Genomic DNA, 24,063 nt, shown 5'->3' with positions numbered 1-24,063 from the left:
ATTAGTGGATCAATATTCCTTTTACAAACAAAGGAATCTCAATTTGTATTAAATATCATAAAAGAATAATTAATAAAAAATTATTTAATCTAATAAAAAATTATTATAAATATTTTAATTTTTACTTAAAATAGAATTAATACTACTGGATTGAGACAAGCCATAACATAAAAGTGAGAATAATAGTACTATATTAGACGGAATAGTATTTTTTAGCAAAGAGTTTATGAAGACTTTTCTTATTTTGTAGTAATTAATTCTTTCTTTTTCTATATTTTCAATTACTAGGGAAACTTATATTTGGTGTTTTTTTAGTTACATTTTTTTAAAAATTTAATAGTTCAATCATAATTATAAGTTCATAAAATTTAAATCATACATTTAATTCTTAATACACTCTTAGGGCGTGTTTGATAAGTTAATAAGAGCATCCGCAATGGTGCTTAGGCCAGCCATAGGCCAGCCATTCTCTCCCCTGCCACGTCAGCAATACTAAAAAATTCACCTGCCACATCAGATTTAGGCCAGCCATAGGCCAACCGCAATAAAAATAATTCAAAATATACTACATTTACGGAATTAAAATTACGATTAAAATACGGAATTAAATTTACGACACATATACGGGAAAAATAATCCATTCCATTAAAAAAAAAAGTACAAAGATTTAAAAAAAAAGTACATGATTTTTTTTTAAAAAAAAAGGGCTTCAACACACGAGCCCCGCCACTCTCTACTCCTCATCGCCGTCGCCGCCGCCACCCGTGGTATCTGAGCCCACGTCGGAACCCGCTAGCCGTGCCCTCGCGATCTCCAAATCAACACGCATGCTCTCGAGCATCTCGTGAAGAAACATCTTCTCCGTGGGGTCGGTGGCGTTCTTCCACTCTTGGAAGACCTTGTACATCCGAGCCCGCGTTTGGTTACGCAAATGGAGAGTGTACTTAATACCAAGATAGATAATTATATATGGACATTTCTAATTGTTTGATATCTTAGTTAAGCTTAACTCAAAGCCCAATATAAAACAAAGGCCCTACCCAATCTTACCAAAATTATAACTTTAATCTTGTTTATGTAACCCACCAATTTATCAAGTTAAGCCATGTTATATAATATACTATACAAATTTAGATTATTTCTTTTCAATCAAACAACTACGAAAAAATATCATATCTTGGATATCTTGACATGAAGCCTGTATTTCTTATCTTGTTTTACATATCTTCTCATATCCCATCTTTTTTATCAAACAAGTCCTTATTTATGAGCTTATAACTGACACTCACATTTACGTACAAGTCTAATTTATGCATATTTATCTTTTTTCATTTTCAGATATTTTTACAAAATCCTAATTGAGAGTCCAAGTTGATTACATTAATTTAATAAATAGTAAAGGATTTGTTTAGCAAAATTAATAATGATTAGTGATTAGGAATATATTTCCTTTGTATCAACATTCGAAAACAATTCATGACAATTACTAATCAGTAATTGAGTGACCACGTTTATGAAAACTTGATAAAATACAACACAAGGTATTTGTAACAATGGTTATATCTACTATCCATAAACAAAATATGGAGTACAATACATCTGTCAAATCAAGAATCAAGAATACATACTAAAATACAACATTCAAATCACAACACTAAATTGAAGGTCTTCCAAACACCTAAACCAAAACAAGATCAAAATCCACTGTTACTCCCAATATCCTGCATCACAAATCCATAAACAAGTAGAAATAACACAAACAAATCCAAAAATATTAGACAAAGATGTAGGAGAAGACAGGTAGTACGATGCCATAGAAAAAATCGACATCAAACTGTTTAATACTACAAATTCATCTATGCTTCGGAAACTAGAACACCCCTCACTTCATTAGAGAGAGTTCACCATATGAAGCAACATCAAAACACAAATCACCAAGACACAAACAAAGATGGAAGTCTAAACCAGTACAAATCAAGTTCAGATTTTTAATAAACCTACAATATAAGAAATGAGTATAAATGATTTGGGAAGTATTTAATTGAACATTTATAAATCAAGATCAGATTTTTAACAAACATACAATATAACAAATGAATATAAATGAATTGGGAGGGATTTATTGAACATTTATAAATCAAGATCAGATTTTTAATAAACATACAATATAACAAATGATTTGGGAGGGATTTATTGAACATTTATAAATCAAGATGAGATTTTTAATAAACATACAAAACAACAAATGGTTTGGGAGGGATTTATTGAACATTTATAAATCAAGATGAGATTTTTAATAAACATACAATATAACAAATGAATATAAATGATTTGGGAGGGATTTATTGAACATTTATAAATCAAGATGAGATTTTTAATAAACATACAATATAACAAATGAATATAAATGATTTGGGAGGGATTTATTGAACATTTATAAATCAAGATCAGATTTTTAATAAACATACAATATAACAAATAATATGAATGATTTGGGAGGGATTTATTGAAAATTTATGAGGTGTTTCCGGGATCCAATGATATTGAAAACTCACCGATCAGGATAGCCACAAATTTGATATTGCGTCCAAGCCATTAGACCAAGAGGAATGGATTAATCCCCATGAATTGGTAAAAGGACGCAAAATTAAAGCAATCAATTATAAATTTGAAGAAATTTGAGCTGAAATAGTAACAAATTGGGAGAATTTGCTCAGTGGAAGGAGAAGTCGTTAATTAGATAGGCTCACGGATCGGAATCCACTGCCCCAAACACATAATTGTGCTTAATCTCATCATTGCAAATGCTATCATTATTCAAATTGAACAAAAAAAAATTTGATTTGGGGGAAAAGGCTTCAGTGTGTGTAACAATCAGATCATGGATTACAATAAAATCATAATCTCACTGAAATCCGCTAAGATAATTATTTTTTCATCACAAGCCAGAATTATAAACAAAATTGAAAGTGTGCTCAGACAGCCAAGGGTTGTTTCGTCAAATGCAAGATCAGAAACTCTAGTCCACGAAAAATTGCATCATCACCACACACGATTTGAGAAGATAAACAAAAATTGAGAGGAAAAACAATTAGGAAAACAAAATTAGGCAAAATTGAAAAGATTTTAACAAAATTAGGCAAAATTGAGAGCACAAACATTCCGTCGGAGTTGGCCGTGGCGGCGGAGCCGGTGAGGCGGAAGGGCGGTGGTGAGAGATAGCTGAATTGAGGAGAGATGGGGCTGTATTTATGCTTAGAATTTGAGCTGCTGAGCTCGCTAGGGTTTAGAGTGTGGCAATTGCTAGGGTTTTATGAGATTTGGTACTGAATTATGGGTTTTATTGTGGGCTGATTTTTACAATGTTGTTGGGCTGAAGGCCCAATTTTGGGATTAATTATTTGTAGCCTAAGTTGGGGATGATAGGCCGATTCGTGATCTATTCATTTCTTAGGGTAAATTATCATTAAATTATAATCAATGGTATAATACTTTTCAAAAATTTCAATTATAGACTATAAAGTATAATTTTCGCAATTATCTCAGTTTTTTTTAAATAAAATGTGATGTGGATTAAGGGAGAAAATATTAGAAGGTAAATGAATATTTTAATGAGAAAAGATGAGAGATACTTAAAGTCCAACTCCTTGTTTGCTTATGTTGGGTATCGATGGTGCACATCTGAACTCCACATTAGTATGATATTGCCTGCTTTGGGCAAAGCTCTCATGGTTTTTGCTCTTGGAGTACTCTCCAAAATGCATCATACTAATGGAGTTGGGGTAACTTATTTATATGCTTGCAACTCTTGTTCATTTTCCAATGTGGGATATTGTTTGCCCTCGCAGCTTATATTCGTGGTCATCTATTCGACAAGTCATTGGCATCATGGCATCTAGGGATAGCGCGGAATCAGGTAGTTTGTTTTAAATTTTTGCGGATATGGCGCGGGTATACCCGTTAAACCCGATAATACCCGTTATTTTTAGGGTTAGGGTTTTAAAATATTTTATTTAATTAGTTTCAAATTTATATATAATCAGTTTATATTAAACTTTTGAATGATGATTTAATTTTAGTCATGCTTGATGTTTCTATCATATTTGCTTAGTTGAAATTTGGATTTGCATTATATTTCATACGTAGTCATATTATATTTAAGAGATGAGAAATCACTATATATGTGCATAGTTAATAGTTGGAAATTATGCAAATGCAACAAAGTGAAAAAAACACAAATCTAAAATCATAGTGTAGCAACTAACAACAATCCCAAAATTCATTCTAGAATTACAAACATGTAGATAAAATTATTGTATTAGATGACTAGCATTGATGATAAGCGAAAACTAATAGCATAATACCATTGAATAATATAGAGTAATACACAATTCAAATTATGCATGCGGGTTTGGAATACCCGATGCGGGTATCGGGTTACCTGTATAACTATACGGGTTGGGATTAGGTAGTATAATATTGAAGTTTTCGGGTACGGGTACCCGCAAAATCGAGTTTCGGTACCCGTTTTGACACCCCTAGTGGCATCCACATATATAGGTCAAGCAACAGAATTGTGGGGTTAGCGGCAAAGCTGTCACGGGATAAAAGGCAACTCCAAAAAATCGGAGGTTTGTGGCTGCACGCATGGGTCAGCCGTGGGGTCGGTTGACCCACCTAGTCTTGATGTATTATTGTTTGAGTGAGAGTCTTTTACAAATCCATCCATTTACTAGCACTTAATTTAAAACGTGACAATGATATACATATATTTGACTGTTTTCTTATGACTTTAATCAATGTCGAAATTATTATGTCCATAACTTTTGAAGAATTTATGCATTTTGCTAGTATATGTAGTTGTAATCAAATCTCAAAAACTCTTTTTATTATGTGATGCATATAAAGGATCAATCGTGGGGGTTGTTTAGCCACTAAATTAGGCATTAAAATATGGTAGAGTGATTGATCTTTATTCCATGCAACATGCACATATTTAAATTCTCTTTTGAATAATATATGGATAAGATTAGTACAATCAATCAATGTTGGATCCTCGAGGGATTAGGATTAACTGACCCACCGCTAGTTCACTAGATCTGAGAACTTCATTAAATTTGGAATTTCGAATTACTGCCTATTTTACGATGCCCCAATCCTTCGGGGCTCTGGTTCACTTTTCTTCATCCGCCAATATCAACGATGTTATCATCGCACTTTTCGCCATCAACGATGACCTTCTTAATTTATAATTTATGTGTAACCCCATGGATTATGTTTCATGGATCCAAAATTGATCAATCTTATTCTTACACAATCCCCTTCACTAAACAACATTTTTTAAAACTAAAGAAGCCCTTGATCCTATTTATTTCAATTAAACAACATTCTTCTTTCACAAAAGTAGATGCCAAAATGGGAAAAAGCAAGATCCCATGTGCCATAAACATAGCATATAATTGTAATTAATCAACAATCAACTTTACTTAATCAAAGAGATCAAGAATCTCACTTTACATGGCACGAAGCAACATCAAACTCTCGATTTCACACAATAAACATAGATGAAAAACACAAACTAATTAATCACACAATCACAAAATAATTTAAAAAGAAAACTGCCCAAAACACATAGTAAAAATCAAGAATTAACAACTGCACAATGTCTCCGAATCTCACCAACACTCCCCGTCTTAACTCCGACTCTCCCCATTTTCTCCATCGATGCCGCGAATTCCTCGTAAAAGTTCTTTAGGGACCCGTCCACGATCTGAGTGATAAACGATTTCGTCCTTGAATCCGTCAACAACGCTGCATCGGATTGGAACAAACCTCTCCGCTTGAGCACGAGCCTATAGTAACTTAGGTCGAAGGTCCGGAAACTCCCCGGGTCCATCTCGACTTTAACGGTCGAGTTAAGGAACTTGCACTTGTTGGCTTTCAAATTGGCCGCGTACTCGCTGTCTAGGGCCGGATCTTGCGTCCCGAGCACGCCCGTGAAATTGTACAAGCGGTTGTCGAACGAGGTGCAGTGGGAAATTCCGATAGTATGAGCACCTATTGTGTACAACATCAAGAAATTAAACATATTTTAGCTAGCTTGATATTGTTAATTGACAATAGTTACCTTGCAACAAATTTAAGTATAATTATTATTTCACACACTACATCATATGAAGATTGCTTAAAGGAGCCGGATAGTCTCAACTGCAATAAATGCACTAACTATTATCATTATCTCAATAAAATTAGACTTTTTATTTGACTCCATACTCCTACAATATAGTCTTGAATTAAACATCTCTAGATTAATAAAAAAAAATCTCAATAATTCACCTTATATCATGTGCATCAACACAATAACTAAAACACGAGACTTAAATCACTATAGAAAGTGTGTTTTACTGGCGAACAAATCCGCCAGTAAATTAGCATACCGACTGATAAGTACCGCCAACATAAATTTTTTCCTAATCAAGATGTCAAATCTCCAGTTTTTATGTTCTTCGTCGTTTTAAAACGACAAAAAACATAACACTGCGCATAACTAAAACACGAGACTGAAAATGACAGAGAACGTAAAACCACGCACCGGACAACAAAACGAGATCCTTAAGATCAAGGCCCTTGGCAGCAAAATCATTCTGGAGAGTAGTGAAGTTGCTTGTTGGAGCTGGAATTTGTTGCAATGCTTCTGAAGCATTTGATATCACTCCATCCCTACGCCCTGTTGGAACATTCCAGGAGGGACCTCCCTTCAAGAAGAAAAAAATTTCCATTTTTTAACAAAAAATTATGAAAAAAAATGGAATTAATTGCTTTCCTTTCAATCTACTCACCGTGGCCACGACCGAGTCTCGTGCGACCAACGCAATGACGTCAGCGCAAGAGACGACCCCGGGGCATTCGGCTTCAAGCAGGGACTTCACCCCATCAATGAAGCCGAATCCCCGGAGCGTCCTGTTTGGAATTGCAACTCGCTCTGTTTGGTTCCCGGTGCTCGATGTCACGTTCAACAGCACCGAGGCATCACACCCCTAATTAACATAAGAAATTTCAGGCCCGACTATCAATAAAAGTCTCGTAGATGCTACACTGCAGTGTAGCTTCTACGAGGTCATAAAAGATAAATTAGAAAAACGCGTACCCTGACGAAGCAATCGTGGAAATGCATTCTAATAAGGGCGGCCGCGAGGGAAGGGGCGTTTGGGATGTGCTTGTGGACGTAGTCTTGCACGATTTTCTCGGCGTTCGGGCATGTTTTCGCGTAGAAATTCGTCTGCAGCTGGGCACGAGCTGCGAGTGCGAATATCTCTAGTAGTAACAATGTTGTTACTATGGAGGATGTGACAAATTTTCCCATGCTTGATGAAGTAATTGAGGCTTAGATAATGTAAGAAATCTATATATAGTGTTTAGACTCACCAAATCCTTAAAACATGGCTTGATTTTATAGGCTAGTTGGATTGATTAGGTAGCTAATTATAGGGACATGTATGGCAAGAATTATATATATGTATATATATTTGGGGTAGTGATAAAATGCAAACTTATATATTGTACAAATTTAAAACTTCTCAACACAGCTACAACACAGTTTCAATACAATATCAACACATTGTAAAATTTCAAGATTTTAATGTCAACACAATATCAACACAGCATCAATCATTGACTACCGTTGAAATTTTGTTGACATTTTCCTGTTGATGCTTTTTTGTGATCTATTGACATTTTTCAATGGTCCAGATCATAGTTTTGAGTTTGTACAATATTTAGAGTTTTCATTTGATTACATCCCTATATATTTGATCGTTCTAACTAACATGTGATCAAGTGTATTGTAATAATTTAACTGTATGGAGTGGTTTAAAGCATTCTTCATGGTTGGAATTTTTTAAATGTGATCACAAAAGAATCAATAATCAATTCTATGATCATATATAAAGCAAGCCTTCTCTACGAAGCACTCATATAACTCTTTGTTTATTATTATAGCATATGATCAAATATCTTTATTTTTATTCTGGTTAATTGATTTATAGGAAACCCACTTTTTCTTTGGCATTTTGCTAGGCAAAGTCAATCATGAAATGCAATTTATACAAAATTATTAGATTTTAAATATCCATATGATGCATGACTCAGTGGGATTAGGTAACAAATTTTGATTATAAAATTCTAAAGGTTAAAAAAGTTACATGCACATGTTATTAAAAGAATCAAGAGGTAAAAGCAAATTAATTAGGTAATTTTTTTGCTTGGATGCTGAGGCAACTTTTGTTTCAATCATCAATAATGAAAACCTACTACACTATGTGAAGCCAACTCATGCATGTATTGATTGCAAAAAAATGAAATTAAAATGAGAAATCATTGCAAGCTAATTATTGAACACAAAAATACTACTCCCAATCCAAGTAAAAACAACAAGAAATATACTTAGGTAACTTTTTCTTCTTAAAATCAATTATATGTCGGCTTTCGCTGGCATTCATGGTATAATTCCTTTCCAAGGAATCGACTTTAATTAATAGGCTCTTATCGATTGAACAAAACAAAAGTAGTAGCTATTGAAGTAGCTAGTTTCTTTTATCTCGTGGAACATGATTCGTTTTTGTAGCAACTAATAAAGCATGACGGCTGTTTGGAATTAAAAAAAAATTAGTCTTATTTCTGAACGGGATATTGACATCTAATATTACGAAACTTTGAAAAAGTTAAAGTTTTTTCCACGAACTTTGAAATTGACAAATAATATCTTATTTACCAATTTCTCATTATAACTCTCACTGTCCAAAAATGAAATGATTTTTTTTTGGATGGAGAGGGTACTCTCTTCAATGTGACATACTCCAAATTACATGTCACAAATCATCGAAAAGCGGAGAGGATCTCCTAATCCACTCTTCCTACTCCAACCTTACTACACCTCTCATAATGCAATAGAATAATATTATAATTATGACCAATTTTAACAAGTGATGGTGGATTATTTTATTGCATTGTGAGAGGTGAAGTAGGATTGGAGTAGGAAAAGTGGATTAGGAGATCCTCTCCGATCAACGAGACCAAATTAAACACTTATATTGTGTGAAGTATAATTTGATACAGAGTGACTATTTTTCATTCATTTGAAAACTAAGCTTTATTTTACACTTCAAAACAAATTACACACTCCAAAAGACCAAATTACATGTCACAAACCATCAAATAATTCAAATTAATCTCCCCCAAACAAAAACCAACACCAAAAAAAAATTTAAAAAAATCCCCAAATTCCACAAAGCAAGCTAGTAATTCACAACAGAGCATATCTTCCTGATCTGGCCGGCGCGGCCGGTCAACACGCCGATCCGCCCCATTTTGACCATCGACGCCGCGAAGTCGTCGAAGAAACTCTTCGACCCCGCCGCGGTGGAATGCTGCTGCACGTATGATCTCGTCGCGCTGTGGTCGAGGAGGGCTGCGTCGGTCTGGAAGAGCCCCCTCCTCTGTTTGACGACCGAGTAGTAGTCGACGTCGAAATCCCGGGCGCTGCCGGGATCCATGGCAACCGTGGTGGTGGCGTCGGCCGGTGGGCACGCCCGCCGCAGAGCCGCCACGTAGGCGGGGTCCATGGCGGGGTCCGCGTCGTTGCGCCCTGTGAAGTTGTAGATGCGGGTGGCGAAGCTCGAGCAGAAGGACACCCCGATCGTGTGGCCTCCTGATAATTTTTTAATTTAACGTTATAACATAGCGTGAGTCTTACTTTTATATATTTATTATATAATAAAATATAAAAGTTAAATAAATTAGGAATACATGACGATACATATTTATAAATTAATGGTAGTAATAAATAAATAAAACATATATAATGGACATCTCAAAAAGGAATATGAGACGCATATTCAGGTAGGTATATGATAGTAATATTAAAAGAAGTTAGTGAAAAATGTAATAAACTGTAAATGTAGAGAAAATGTCACGATTTAAAATGTATAATTGGCGGGAAAAAAATAATCTCGATTATTACCTGATAAAACAACAAGGTCTTTTACACTTAACCCCTTTGAAGCAAATGAAGTAATCAGTTGACTGATATTGAAAAATGGTGGTGGAAGATCGGCCAATGCTTCATTGGCACGGGACACAATTCCATCTCTTCGTCCCAAGGGAACCGGCCAATACGGTCCCTTGATCTGTTGCACGTTTCGACGAAAAATCATTTTACGTTGCGTTTATGGTTATAAAATGTGTGTGTTGTGTGTACGTGTGTGTGGATTTCTTGAAATTATTAATTACTTGAAAAACCGCGTCTCTGGCGACTAAGGCCAAGATGTCGGCACATGACACCATCCGTGGGCACTGTTTCTCGACTGCAGCCTTCGCTGCCTCAACTACTTGGAAGCCTCTGAGGCTCAGGTTAGGGAATGCATCCTTCTCGGCTGTGTTACCCCTCGTTGAGTTTAGAAGTACTGACCCATCGCAACCCTATTAATTAATTAACAATGATAATTTTTTTAAAAAGAAAAGGAAAAAGAGTTCGTGAGTTCAACTAAGATGACAAAATGAGACTTTTTTTTGGAGGGATGTTAGAATATGACTTACTCGGACGAAACAATCATGGAAGTGCAATCGGAGTAGGGCCGGAGCAAGCGAAGGCGTGGTTGAGATAAATTTTGATGTCGTTTGGCTTACTATACTCTCCAAATTAGGGCACGAGTACCTGTGGAAATTGGTGGATAGTGTTTGTGCATTGGCATGAAGGAAGAAGAAAACTAGGAAAACAAGCTTTAGAATTGCCATAGTGTTTAGCATATTATATTCTTCTTTGGAAATAATTGTGTGTGGCTTTGGTGTGTTTCCAAATACAGATTTGAGGCTCCTTAAATAGTTAGGAGGTTTGACTTAGTTTTATTGAAATGCAACAAATTTTAATGCTTGTGGAATATTCTTATATGGATTATATTTATGCAAGATGAAAATGAAAGGTAAATATTTGAATTTATCACAACGTTTAATTATTTTAACTTTGGCTAGTGCGAGGATTGTTATCATGTCTTGAGACATGGTGACAGATTCTCGCACCGACCATATGTATTGGTTCTCGCACTTTGCAAAAAATTCGGTAATTTCATTCGGAATTTCTTTTCAAAGGACCAAATTATTCTGAAAAAGAAAATAGAAATAATGTTGAATACACTTTTGCAATTATCTATGTCCTTTTGGTATTGAAAATTATTTGAAACATTAATATGTCGTCTTGTGAGAAATTAAACTAGTTCTTTAGTTTACAATAAATCAATAATTATTCTTTGAACTTTTGTAATTTGTTGTGGAGTTGTTAGCTTTTAGCCTTTTACCAAGGAACGTGTGGTTAGCCCATACTTGTGTTATAAAATATTAATTGTATTAATTAGTTGTGTATTGACTTTAATACTTAAATATCATGTACCTTAAGATTCAGAGGCTGAATCTGAATCCTTACCAACTTAAATATAATAGTAAAATGTTTATTTCTTTATTTTTTCCTCCACTCTATGATTTTGATTACTTTTATTTTTTATTTTCATAGTCGCCCAAACTAGGAGAGCGCAAATTATTCATTTTATGATAACTTGAGATAAAGCTTCGTTAATTAATAGATCGATTTAGCCAAATTAATCTTCAACAAATAAAGAGACACCACGTTTTGCAACTTCATTCGTTTAATTTATTTTGTTTATTTTTTTTTAATTGCCGGCTTTTGTTTTAATCTTCACCCGCATATCAATTAGCAGAATTGCTTACTATTAAAAATAATTTGTGTTAATTTATTTAAAGACAATTAACCTAATTTTTTGTTTTTTCAATACTTCTATTTGCGTCCTCTAATTTTAATTAAAACACCGTATATTTTTTTCATAAATTAGCATCTTTAGTTATATTAAAAAAATATAGTTAGCTAGTTTTTTTTATTGTTGTTGTAGTGGTTTAATTAAAAATTTATAGACTTAGTATTAAAATAAAAACTGAATTAAGAATAAACTAGTGTTGGGTTGAATTTCATTTGTTGGAAGATAAATTAAAACTTGACTTTGCCTACGGGCTAGCTGTAAACATATATTAAAACAAGATTCAAATAAATTAATTTATCTTTAATTAACTTCATTCCTGTAAAATTGACTCGTCAACAAGACTTTTGCTTACCATCAATTTGCGCCAATTGTGACCTCGAAAATAAATAATTAAAAATATTTTCATTCTTAAAAAAATACTTATACGTTTATACCTTTTGTTTCAAAGAACAATGTCGGCAAACGACGTGGTGCATCAATACCATCAATTATCTTAATTACAAATTAATACTACTATGTACTTATATACTATTCTGAAAACAATACTACTATATATATTAGCTGTTTAGAATGACTGCCTGTCGGTAAATAGGAAATACAAAGCACGTCCCATAGTCGACGACCTTGAGGTCACATTTACCTATTGTGTGAAGAAAAGAATACTCGGATTTTTAACATTAATATTAATTTAAATCCCGGGATACATGAGCCGGTGCTTAGAATAGAGGAATTTGTTTACACACGGGTCGGGTCAGGTCGGGTCGGGTTTGAAATAGTGGCTTATGTTAAAATAGAAACCAAATGGCAAAGAAAGAAAAACAGTACTCCCTATGTCCCATAAATGTTAAGTCACTTCATTTTTTGTAAATTAATTTACTATTTATCCACTTTAACTATTTATTACGATTTTTTCAAAACGAGTGCACAGAATGAAGTGACTCAACTTTTGTGGGATAGTGGGAGTACATATTTAATTGGGGTTCACATATATCGTTTTATCTCTAATTTAATTTCCATTAATTATTTAGTACAACTATTAACAAGATTTTTAACATTACATAATAATAGTACTATTTCTTAATAGCCATCTTATTGATCTCAATGTAAGCTCAATATCCTTGTACGCATGGTGGACTCATCCAAAAAGACTGGAAAATACTGAAATTCATAACAATTGCATCCTCTTAAGGGTCAACTAAATCGTTGGTCATAGCCATATTGATCATGACTGATACTCCCTTCATTTCATAGTAATAGAGTCATTTTGTCATTTTGGTACTTTCCATAGTAATGAAGGCATTTCTTGGCCGACCATTAGTGTTAAATACCAAACAAGAGACTTCATTTTAAATGTGAGAGCTCATTTCGTCTATAAATCCCAAATATGTTACTTTGCACAACCGAGGCGGGACATCTGAATTGATAACACATATATCAAGATTCTTTTAATTTTAACTCCCTTTAAATTATTTTTCTTGGTCAATGATCATAACTTACAAACTCTAATGAAAATTTGGAAAGGTGTCACCCTTGATAGTGGAAACCAAACACTCTTATTATACAACCCAACTTATTCCCACACATGAAAACCCAAAAACCACTACAATTATTCAACAAATTTGAACAATTGATCAAGCAACAAATTATAAACAAATGGATAATCACACCATCATTATCGCCTGTCCAAATTAAGACAGACTAATCAACCCAAACCAATCTTCCCCAAATCAATTAATCCATAGTTAATTAACAAAAGCACATCTTCTCCTCACTTCACCCTGGCTCCCTGTGAGCACACCGATCTTGCCCATTTTCACCATTGATTCCGCAAAATCTTCCAAGAAAGTGGAGCCCTTAGTCCTTGCTTGGCGAAGAACATACTCCCTTGTCTCGGCATCAGCGAGGAGAGCCGAGTCGGAGGTGAAGAGGCCTCTTCTCTTGGCTACGAGGGTGTAGTAGTCCTCGTCGAACGTCTTGAAGCTGCCCGGGTCCATCTCGACTAGGGTTGTCTGGTCGGTCGGGGAGCACCGGGTCCTCAGGCGGGCCGCGTAGTTGGGGTCCAATGAGGGGTCGCTGTCGCCTCGGCCCGTGAAGTTGTAGAGGCGGTTGGTGAAGCTAGAGCAGTGGGAGGTCCCGATGGTGTGGCTTCCTGTTGCACGTGTGTGTTTTGTCAGCTATTGCATACAGGCGCGGACGCAGAAATTTATTTTAGTATATTCTAAATTTTGAGACCCTAATTTTTTATGATATTTTTGAGATGATGTGGGAATTTTCATCATAATTCACACAAATAAGAAAATATGGTTAATATAAATAGCTAGGTTACAAAAAATCATTTCTTCATAAGGGCATTTTGGTCATTTCAATTTCTTGGTGCATATGCATAGTTCTTATCACATGTTACAATATTTCCAACAATGATTGTTGCAATGTTTGTTTAAGTAGTAATTGACCTTAACTAACATTTATAGCTGTGGAATCTTAGCAAAATTATTTACTCTTATTATAGGCATGAAAATATGTGTATATAGCATATTCGATCAATTTTATTACCTGACAAGACAACAAGATCCTTTGTGGTCAAGTTCTTGGAGGCGAAACTTGCTTTCAGTTGGGTGATGTTAAAGAAAGGGGGTGGAAGATTAGTCAAAGTCTCGTTGGCGATCGACACTCTCCCGTCCCTTCTCCCCAACGGCACGGGCCAGAAAGGTCCGTGAAGCTGTAGAAAAAGAATACGAGACGAAATATTATTTTAAAAAACCACTCATTTCTTCAATAAATAGAGAAAATATCACTCAAACATCGCCAATTAGTTGTGCCGGATATCACTTACAGCTACAGTAGCATCACGGGCGACCAAAGCCAAGATATCGGCACAAGAAACAACACCGGGGCACTCCTTCTCCACGGCAGTTTTCACTCTATCAATAGATCCATAGCCTCTTAGAGAAAGGTTAGGGAATCCATCTTTCTCGGCTTGATTGTTTGATGTTGAGTTTATCAACACTGAACCATCGCAACCCTACAAAATTGTGACACGAATTATTAAATAGACGGACGCAGAAAAATAATTTGAGAAAGCTAACAAAATGTGCTAAAAGTTGGTTGGGGGTGCTGAAGCTCCCCCGAACATTTTCACTATAGGGATAATATAAAAAAAAATTACATATTTTTTTGCTTGGGGGTGCTTCAGCACCCCTGAATCCGTCCACGGGATTTAGAGTGACGACTTCATGACTAAAAGGCATGTTGCGGGCCAAATTACTCGAATCCCAACCGCTTTTAAAACAAAAAAGAACTATGTATACACATAAACTTCCAAGTAACGACTGCATGTATGTTCGAACAAAGATGAAAAGGGAAAATACGATCAAAACGTACCCTAACGAAGCAATCGTGGAAATGCATCCGGAGGAGGGGAGCTGCAAGAGTTGGGGCAACAGCTATAATCTTATTAGTTTCTTTCTTGACAATGTATTCAACATTTGGGCATGTCTTGCTGTAGTATTTGAGAGATAGGCTTTGGGCATTGCTTAGTGCAATGAAGCATAGAAAGAGAAGAGTGAGAGAGAAAAGCTTAGTTGAAGAAGCCATTTTCTTCTCAAACTCAAAAATGTTTTAGTTGGTTGATTGAATTGTACTAATGGTAGGTGTATATATAGATAATCATGGATTAATATTAATATGATGGGATGGAGGGCTTAATCAACATTTCATTTATTGTAAATTAGTTGTCAATTTAGCTAGTAATGGACAATTATTTTGTTGATGGGGTATCTTAGTTAGGGTTGACTTGGATATTAATTGAGGTATTTAAAACTAGGGCTTACATGTGGTGTGGTGTGGTGAAGTTACCTTTTCTTAGTTGGAATTTTGTATGATTGTGAAAAGCAATTTCAGTCTCAATTACCAAACCACGTCCATGATAAAATATATAGTAAAAATAAAATTTGTTATAATATACGATTCACATTTATTTAAAAATTGAAATTTCAAATAATTATATATTTAGACTTCGAAATTATCAACTCTAATTAGTAATAGTCACACTGTTATCTACTAAAAGTGACAATAAATTCTAAAAAAATAATTATATCTGAATTCGGTGCATTAACTTTTTTGATAATAAGAGTATAAAATTTCAACTACAACGTACTACAAAATTAAAATTATGAAGAAAATTATACGTAAAAAAAATGAAAAAAAACACATATAGGGTTTGTCTTGTTTACTTTTTACTTTATGATAGAAAATAAGATTTTTAATTTCTTATCATTATACTAGTTCTTAGACAATTATTCTCATGCTGAAAAATTGTCACTTGCAACTTATAGCTAGTCAACGACCATTTTTGCTAATTAATATATAATCTCATTTTCTAAATAATAAAAATTTTGACACAGTAATTAATACAACTCATGATATACTTATAATTGGATCAGACCGATGCACTTTATTATTTTAAAGCAATGTGAATTAACTCCATTTATAATTAGTAGTAGGTTTTTCAAAAATAATTAAACCTGTCTAGTGCTACAAAACAATCCAAAAGCAGGTAGATCTACCTAGTAAATTAGCAGCCAAGTAGGTATTTATGCAAAGTAACTAACTAATTAATTATAATTAATTAATGACATATTGTGTCACTGTTGAGATTCATGCCGTCACTTTCGTGATCCGTTAATTAAGTAAGTAGAATCTTTTAATTTCATATATCATATCATAAAAACCAAGAAGATAACATTAGGTTTAATTATTTTAATATAAAATAGAAACGCATTTTACGGTTATAATTATGTGAGTAGATAGATATTGAAAAATATTTATATAGTATAATGCAAAAAGAAAATATTAGGTGAACTAAAAAAATACATTAAACACATAAAAGTCATTGTATTCACAGTAAAATTAATTAAACTAAAATTAAATGAAATTAAATAAACTTTGATACTCATGAAATTTGGAAATAATTCTCCATTGTTATATTGTTAATTTAAAATGTAAATTCTCATTAAAATCTCTCTCTTAATTTATATGCATGCATATATACATGGTTGTTTTATGTCAATATTTTTGTATGTCTGTCTTTTATTAGAGTGATTACTTCCTACGTCCCCGATTAATGTGGGGCGTTTCATTTGGCACACGAATTAAGAAAAAATATTTAATGTGCGGAATTGTGAGAGAATAAAATAATAAAAAATAATTTTACTGAAAAAATGAAATGACTGATTTAACTTGGCGCGTCTCAAAAGGAATATAAACAATTAACTTGGGATGAATGAAACAAAATTGACTAATTTATCGTGGTATTTATTTTAGCTAATATGCATTTTTTTTATAAAAATCTTCGCTTGAAATGAAGTTTCAGAATTGGGTTTTTGGACTATTGGATTATGATATTATCCATTGGAATATGGAAATGGCCCAATGTTGGAGAAGAAATATTAAATCGACAATAATATAATTTTTCCGACATATTCAACGCCATATATTCTGTGGAATAATGAGCCATTCAATCCCATGTTCACATAATTATCTAATTTCACTATACTATTTTGCACGATCAATTTTTAATAAATAATTAGTGATGATTAGCATACTGAATTACTTCCTTAGCACTCCATAATTCAATCAATTAACTTAGTCTACCGTGATTTTAGAAACTTGTTCATTATAAAATTACTTAGCAATCACACCTTAACTTTGAAGATTTTTGTAATAAATAAATCACTAGAATTCTCGTTACTCTGTAAGAATCTCGATTTATTTATAGAAAGTTTTTGTTTTGGCTCACACTCAACAACAATGGTTGAACTAAGCATTTCAAGTTTGGATAATGCAAAGACTATTATTTAACAGCTCCCCCAAAAAATTTTATTTTGAGATTAAAACATAAATGAAAATTAATATGTAGAAATTTAACTAATCGCCACTACTACTATTTTGATTATAATTTCTTGATATTTGTCCCTAAACAGAGAGGAATAAGAAAGAGAGAGACGAATCAGCCATATTGTTAAAACTATGGCATAAAACAAATTCTTGATTCTCAAATATAACTAGTTAAATACTCCTAATATTTTATTTTTTGTTATATATTATCTCATTAGATCTTTACTATATTTCACACATAGATCTTATAAATTAAATTTAAAAAAATATATTTGCACAAAAAATTCATAATTGCTGACGCCTGAGAGCCTACGCCCCCATTCCAACTTGCAAAATTATCTTGCATAATTTAATAAATTAATTAATCCACCTCACTACATATGGTGTGCACATCATCTATTATTTACCTTCCACGCAAGAATTCGACGAGTTAATTCAACTTTCAAATGCCACATTTTTTTACTAGTGACCAATACAAAAAATCATCTCAATTATTTTAAGAAATGACTCTAAACTTGGACCCATAAAACTATTGTTAATTTTTATATTTATTGACGAAAATTCAATGGCGTAAGGCTAAGGCTAGAGTTGCCGTAAGCTGACAATTCATCAATTTTATTATGAAAATAGATATTTATTTTGGTTTCTAATTAAATAAATATGCCCTGCGTATGTTGCTTAATTAAAATACCAAATCCGACAGAAAAAAAAGGACTTGAAAAAGACCATCACAACATGATATGTATAGGCTAACCTATGAGGCTATGAGTTCAATTTATTAGTATTAGAATCAATTTTCCTCTCAAATTAGTTAATGAAAGATGATACAATGGTTCAACTAATTCAAACTAGCTAGTCACGGATCATAATGTTGTGAAGGTTTATTATGTTCCACATCGAGTGAATAATGAATGCGCGGGAACAAATCCCGCCCAATTATCGACAAAAATGTGCTAAATTTCCCGTGTCAACGTTACAGAGCACCGATACGGTCACTATACTCTTCCACACCAAACTTAGTGAGCATTGTATTTTTTTTAAAAAAAATTTTAAGTAAAATTAAACGTATAATTTAGTGTAAAATTAGTTAATTAGGCATTTATTTGAATTTTATAAATTATACACTAGTGGTGAATGGATGATGGAGCAACTAAATATTTTTTATTCTAATATAAAATCTAACTTGTTACAATTAACAGCCTAACAACCTGGATCTCTATCACTAATTTGTTGTCTCCTGCTCAATTAGTTTTTAATGAACATAGTCAACTGGGATTTGATTAATTTCTTTAATCATATATCTGTAGCTGTTGTGCACACGTCCTTTTTAGTTCTTTAAGAATTTTATTATATATAAATGTGTAAGGTAAAAATGTAAATATACTACTACAAGAATATGGAGTTTAGTGAAAATAACAAACACTTAATAGCGGATTCACGTGGGTCGCAAGTTGACCGACTCCAATAAATTCAGCCTTTGAAGCTATCGCTGACCCCATGATGCAAAAACCTCCTTCCCGAGCCTTTGTAATTGGGGTACATTTCTATTTGTCGTTTGTCATGTATTGCTATTGATGACCGAGGTTGATGCACCTCCTCTATCTTCCGATGCCCATATATCTTAATAACATCAGACGTGGGCCTAAGTTGGATAAAATGTGTTTTTTTTTTTTGATAAAAATAAAAGGCTCAGTGGTGAGCACAAGTTCGCAAGGCGGCAAAGGTAACAAAGAAGAAATGGGCCTAATTGAGATTCACTTACATAAATACTCACACTAAAGATGGGCTTTCTAATATGTTTACATTTGGAGTACTTTACATTAATTTTACCAACAATTGTTGGGCCCATAATGTGAAGCTAATATGGGCAGAGTCATAAAAAAAGAAAATAAGAAAAAAGAAAATGGTATTATTGTCGTTTTTAGCTAGTTAATTTAGGAGTATTATATTGTGTTTATTAATAGTTTTGTATATATTCGTAATTAATATACTTAATTTTTATGGAAATATATTTTAGCTTATATAAATACTTTAGTGGACAATAAGTAAAAAATAGAACCATCAAAAATATTTTTTAAGTAGAAGTGTTACTATTTTTCCCTATAAAGACTTCTGTGATAATTTATTTGGAGAGGTATTACGCCTTTAAATTATGAATTAAACCAAATAAGTCAAAATGGATCTTCGTAATCGTTGGTTTGACTCAACCATGATATACATATTAAATAAGTTCGATCATACTTCAAAATTGTGATATTAAAAGTTTAATATGATCTCAATCTGGACAGGTATTAATAATGCAAATAAATTAAAAAGAACGCTGACCCAATTAAATCGGATCATAATCTGAATATTTAAGCTCAAACATTTATAAAAAGCTTTGTTCCCATTTTGCTTTTCCAAAAAACAGAAATAATCTCATAAGATTTGGATAAAAAACATAACATCCAAAATCTTGTTGCCATACAAATCTAACCTTGATTTAAAAATTATTTCAGGTGTACAGCAAAAACAAATTAATAAAGAAAAAGTCATCTTATAAATATTTATTGTCACTACTTCCAATATCAACTCTAAATAAACATAATATTTTATAATCTTTACAATTATTTTACCAATTGACCCATCACCCAAATAATTCTGTTTGATCTATTAAATTGTACTATTGTCCCTTCGCACTCTTTACCAAGAAACTTCCTTATTTAGAAAGTTTACTTTCCCTTCCCAAACATAAAATTTAATTCATATATACCAATATTCATTAATTTTCTAATGTTCAACTACCTATCAAACATGAACCCACATTTCCATTTTGATCAACTACCATTCTCCATTTTCCAACCTTTTTCTTATATTCAACTACCCTTTAAATTCTCCCATAAAGGAGATCAAACAATCTTTTTTATCCACTATATTTTGCAACAATATTGCACTTCACACACTCACACACACTAACACAAACAGTATTTCCCATAAATATCCAAAAATATTTCAACTTCTTGAAAATACATCAAGAAACCCTAAAAATGGCTGGTGATCAGCTGCCGAAGGCCGAGACCCCCGACGACACGGTTACTATCAGCTCCATAGGTAAGAGAAACTATCTAAAACTTATTTGCTACCATTTTCTTTTAAATTTTTGCATATATTCATTAATTTATGGTGTTTTATCAAAAATCATAGTATGAAATTAGGTTATTTTCTTCACTTGTTGATTAATATCGAAATAAATATTTTTAGGTGAAGTAGTAGATTTGGTAGCTGCTGATGAAAATTCAATCAGTGAAGCAGCAAAGAAGCTTGAGATTTCTGAAGATGAGGAAACCCTAATTATCAGAATGTTTAATTTGGTTGGAGACAGGTTTTTTCCCCTTAATTATCTCTATTTAACCACTATTTTTTTTTAATTTTTGTGATATACTATATTTGTTTTAAATGGATTTAATTTGACAAAAGTATTTTAGGTGGTCTTTGATTGCTGGAAGAATTCCTGGAAGAAGTGCTGAGGAAATTGAGAAGTACTGGAATTCCAGACATTCTACTAATCAAAACAACTGATTAAATACAATTTGGAATCTTCATGGAGATAATGTTTCTGACCAGATTAATTAAAGTAGGGGAATTTCTAATTTTTATTACATTAATTAGCGGATTGTGATCTTTCACTATGTTAGTGGAACTATAATATTTGAGTTGTCTTTTTATGAATATTTGACCAAAACATGTTTAGGTCGTTTGTGATATGTGAAGTTTCAGTTGTGAAAATTTCTACTAAGTCCCCCTAGTTTCTCTTGCAACCAATACATTGGAAGATCTGAGTCTGATAAATTATTATTGATCATTTTTAAAAATTGTATACTAAGTAATTTCATATGAACATTTTGTCTATGTATGAGAATGTTGCATGCCATTTGATCTATACATGTTTACCAGCTAGTATCGTTACATTATGATTAAAGTATTAAGTACTACCTCTGTCCCACAATATGAGTCCACATTTGACCCAACACGAGTTTTAAGAAATGTAAAGAAAAATGAGTTGAATAAGTTAGTGGAGTAAGAGTCCCACATTTATTTATTAGTTTTATAATGAAGGTGAGTGGAATGAGTAAGTGGAATGTGAGACCTACTTACCATTTATAGTAAAAGTAAAAATGGACTTTTATTGTGGGACGGACTAAAATGGCAAAAGTAGACTCTTATTGTGGGACGAATGTTGTACTCCCTCCATCCCAACTAAGTTGAGTCACTTCGTTTTTGCACTCGTTTTGAAAAATCGTAATAAATAGTTAAAGTTGATATATAGTAAAGTGAAAGCTAGAATAATATAATTATGAGTCTTATCTACATTATTCTCAATTTTACTGTACTATATATCACTTTAACGATTTATTATGATTATTTAGTGCAAAAAATGACTCAACTTGGTTTAGACAGATAAAGTAATATATTAGCACTAACATATTTTAGATTAGTTCTTAGTTTTCACTAAATTGGATTTTCATAGTGGCCCCATGCTACACATCGTATCATATTTGATTTTGTTATACTCCATTAGTTTTGATTTTGCCCATTATGAAAGATACTTATGAAAATTGGAAAGTTCAATTTTATATTCTAGTTTAAAAAGTTATGACATTGAGTAGAGGAACCGTTATGATTGAAATGTTAATTACGTCTCTTTAATATATAGTGATCAATGCATGACCACGTCTTAGTGCATAACTAGAGATCATGTCTCAAACATTAGATCAATAAATTGGAAGGATGAGTTTGGTTGGATTATGGAGTTCACTAGTATAATAACGTTTTGGTTCACTTCGTGTTTTCAAATTCGTGTTATGAACGAAAACGTTTTATAGTGAACTAAAACACCCGTATAATGAACTACAACGCCCTTATAATGAACTCCATATTTTCATATCCGAAAATTTTAAAATTCTATCTCAACCTTCTACTTTGGTTGTGATTCGATCTCTAGTTATGCATTAAAGATGTAGTGGCTCTGTAACACTTCTCTCTCTATATAAGGCATGTGATAAATTAGTTTAAATCGTACCAAAAATATTTAGAATTCGGATCGAATAATATGATTTTGATTGTGATAATCAACTTCGTCTATAGAAAAATCTTCTGAAATTATTTGAACAAAAGGACAGGAAGTGATAATTGACTAATCACTTATGGCATCATTGAAAATGATACCACTCATGATATCATAGGATGCAAATATAGGCACCCTACCCTATGCATGTGCAATATATTTTTATGATAAGGAAATAAAAAACTTTAGTGTATGCGTTGGAATTTTGCTTGGTTGGCACAAACTATCAATCAATCTAATCTAACACTACCAAAGTAACACTTACACTCAGTTTCACTGTTAGACCGACATGTATAAAGAAATTTCCCAGATGAGTAAGCCTTCATAGCAAGTACATATAGTATATACTCCCCCAGGTCATAATTAAAAAATTGAGATGTTAAAGGTATTAAGATTTGAAATGTTGAAGAGAAGAGAGTATAATAAAAGAAAATAAAAGAAAATTTTAAAAAAAAAAGAGTAAAATATGAGAAAAGATAGAGCTTTTGCCTGATGGTGGTTGAAGAATGCAGTCATTGAAATAATTATATAGTAATTGAGATAGAGCTTGTCCAATGAATTTTTGGTTTATCTATATAATTGAGATGAAGTAGAAAAAATCAAAGATAAGAAGACATAATAGTCTCCCTTTCTTCGCAAAGGGTTTGTTTCATTTTTCTATTTCGGTCTCAGATAGTTTGTTTCATTTTTCTATTTCGGTCCGTCGGACATAGTTTGTCCTATTTCACGTTTTACCATTACTGATAGTGGACCCTCATATTCCATTAACTCATTCCTACTCACATTTTATTATAAAACTATAGTATATAAAAGTTAGATTTAATTAAACTTAATGAACTTTTTAATATTCCATTATTTAACTTAGCATAGTCTATAAAGATAAAAGTAAAAGATATTTTAAAATAAAAAATTGTATAAGGACCTAATAAAAGTTATAATCAAAGTATAAGGACTTACTAAAACGAAAAAATTGTACGAGGATGTGATGAAATTTATGAGAAAGGTATAAGGACCTATTAAAACCAAAAAATTGTACGAGGACCTAATGAACATTTTGATTAAAATATAAGGACCTAAGAATGTGTTTTGCCTTACTTCTCCACAACATTAGAAAATATTTTCCCTCGAAGTGACAAATAAAGATTATAATCCACATGCATTGATTTTCTCAAACCAATTATTTCAGTGCCCACAAACTTAATAATTCAGTTACAAGTTGCTCGACAGCATCAAGAAAAAAGG

At 32.7% G+C, this 24,063-nt stretch overlaps 4 protein-coding genes, 1 long non-coding RNA gene and 5 other non-coding genes across 10 annotated transcripts; 1 reads left to right on the top strand and 9 right to left on the bottom strand.

Annotated features, from left to right (window-relative positions):
• Positions 1 to 1,473: 1,473 nt before the first annotated feature.
• LOC125187070 lies at positions 1,474 to 3,149 on the bottom strand. The gene is made up of 2 exons (XR_007170558.1): positions 2,556 to 3,149; positions 1,474 to 1,721 (listed from the first exon to the last, which is right to left on the bottom strand). It is a non-coding gene; the product is annotated as an uncharacterized LOC125187070 (long non-coding RNA).
• Positions 1,783 to 1,918, bottom strand: LOC125191461. Its single transcript, XR_007171143.1, has one exon. It is a non-coding gene; the product is annotated as a small nucleolar RNA snoR137 (small nucleolar RNA).
• On the bottom strand, positions 2,511 to 2,633 carry LOC125191451. The gene has a single exon (XR_007171134.1). It is a non-coding gene; the product is annotated as a small nucleolar RNA snoR80 (small nucleolar RNA).
• LOC125191434 lies at positions 2,709 to 2,805 on the bottom strand. The gene has a single exon (XR_007171118.1). It is a non-coding gene; the product is annotated as a small nucleolar RNA Z152/R70/R12 (small nucleolar RNA).
• On the bottom strand, positions 2,854 to 2,948 carry LOC125191433. Its single transcript, XR_007171117.1, has one exon. It is a non-coding gene; the product is annotated as a small nucleolar RNA R11/Z151 (small nucleolar RNA).
• Positions 2,968 to 3,055, bottom strand: LOC125191430. Its single transcript, XR_007171114.1, has one exon. It is a non-coding gene; the product is annotated as a small nucleolar RNA Z157/R69/R10 (small nucleolar RNA).
• A 2,289-nt stretch (positions 3,150 to 5,438) lies between the features above and the next one.
• On the bottom strand, positions 5,439 to 7,415 carry LOC125187392 (peroxidase 3-like). Its single transcript, XM_048083976.1, has 4 exons — positions 7,148 to 7,415; positions 6,840 to 7,037; positions 6,593 to 6,755; positions 5,439 to 6,057 (listed from the first exon to the last, which is right to left on the bottom strand). The coding sequence occupies exons 1-4, from the start codon at positions 7,361 to 7,363 to the stop codon at positions 5,642 to 5,644; spliced, it is 993 nt and encodes a 330-aa protein (XP_047939933.1). The 5' UTR covers positions 7,364 to 7,415; the 3' UTR covers positions 5,439 to 5,641.
• Positions 7,416 to 9,110: 1,695 nt separating this feature from the next.
• On the bottom strand, positions 9,111 to 10,823 carry LOC125191025 (peroxidase 27-like). The gene is made up of 4 exons (XM_048088481.1): positions 10,594 to 10,823; positions 10,288 to 10,476; positions 10,019 to 10,184; positions 9,111 to 9,706 (listed from the first exon to the last, which is right to left on the bottom strand). Exons 1-4 carry the CDS (start codon positions 10,801 to 10,803, stop codon positions 9,294 to 9,296), a joined length of 978 nt encoding a protein of 325 aa, XP_047944438.1. The 5' UTR covers positions 10,804 to 10,823; the 3' UTR covers positions 9,111 to 9,293.
• A 2,533-nt stretch (positions 10,824 to 13,356) lies between these two features.
• On the bottom strand, positions 13,357 to 15,452 carry LOC125187330 (peroxidase 27-like). Its single transcript, XM_048083894.1, has 4 exons — positions 15,204 to 15,452; positions 14,656 to 14,844; positions 14,376 to 14,541; positions 13,357 to 13,971 (listed from the first exon to the last, which is right to left on the bottom strand). The coding sequence occupies exons 1-4, from the start codon at positions 15,414 to 15,416 to the stop codon at positions 13,565 to 13,567; spliced, it is 975 nt and encodes a 324-aa protein (XP_047939851.1). The 5' UTR covers positions 15,417 to 15,452; the 3' UTR covers positions 13,357 to 13,564.
• A 5,169-nt stretch (positions 15,453 to 20,621) lies between these two features.
• LOC125186061 (MYB-like transcription factor ETC3) lies at positions 20,622 to 21,377 on the top strand. The gene is made up of 3 exons (XM_048082377.1): positions 20,622 to 20,807; positions 20,958 to 21,078; positions 21,182 to 21,377. Exons 1-3 carry the CDS (start codon positions 20,744 to 20,746, stop codon positions 21,273 to 21,275), a joined length of 279 nt encoding a protein of 92 aa, XP_047938334.1. The 5' UTR covers positions 20,622 to 20,743; the 3' UTR covers positions 21,276 to 21,377.
• Positions 21,378 to 24,063: the final 2,686 nt, after the last annotated feature.

The sequence above is a fragment of the Salvia hispanica genome, chromosome 5 (genome assembly GCF_023119035.1).
Source record: "Salvia hispanica cultivar TCC Black 2014 chromosome 5, UniMelb_Shisp_WGS_1.0, whole genome shotgun sequence".
Lineage (NCBI taxonomy): Eukaryota > Viridiplantae > Streptophyta > Magnoliopsida > Lamiales > Lamiaceae > Salvia > Salvia hispanica.
Note: the sequence above shows the minus strand (reverse complement) of the source record. Positions and strands in the feature narration are given on the sequence as shown.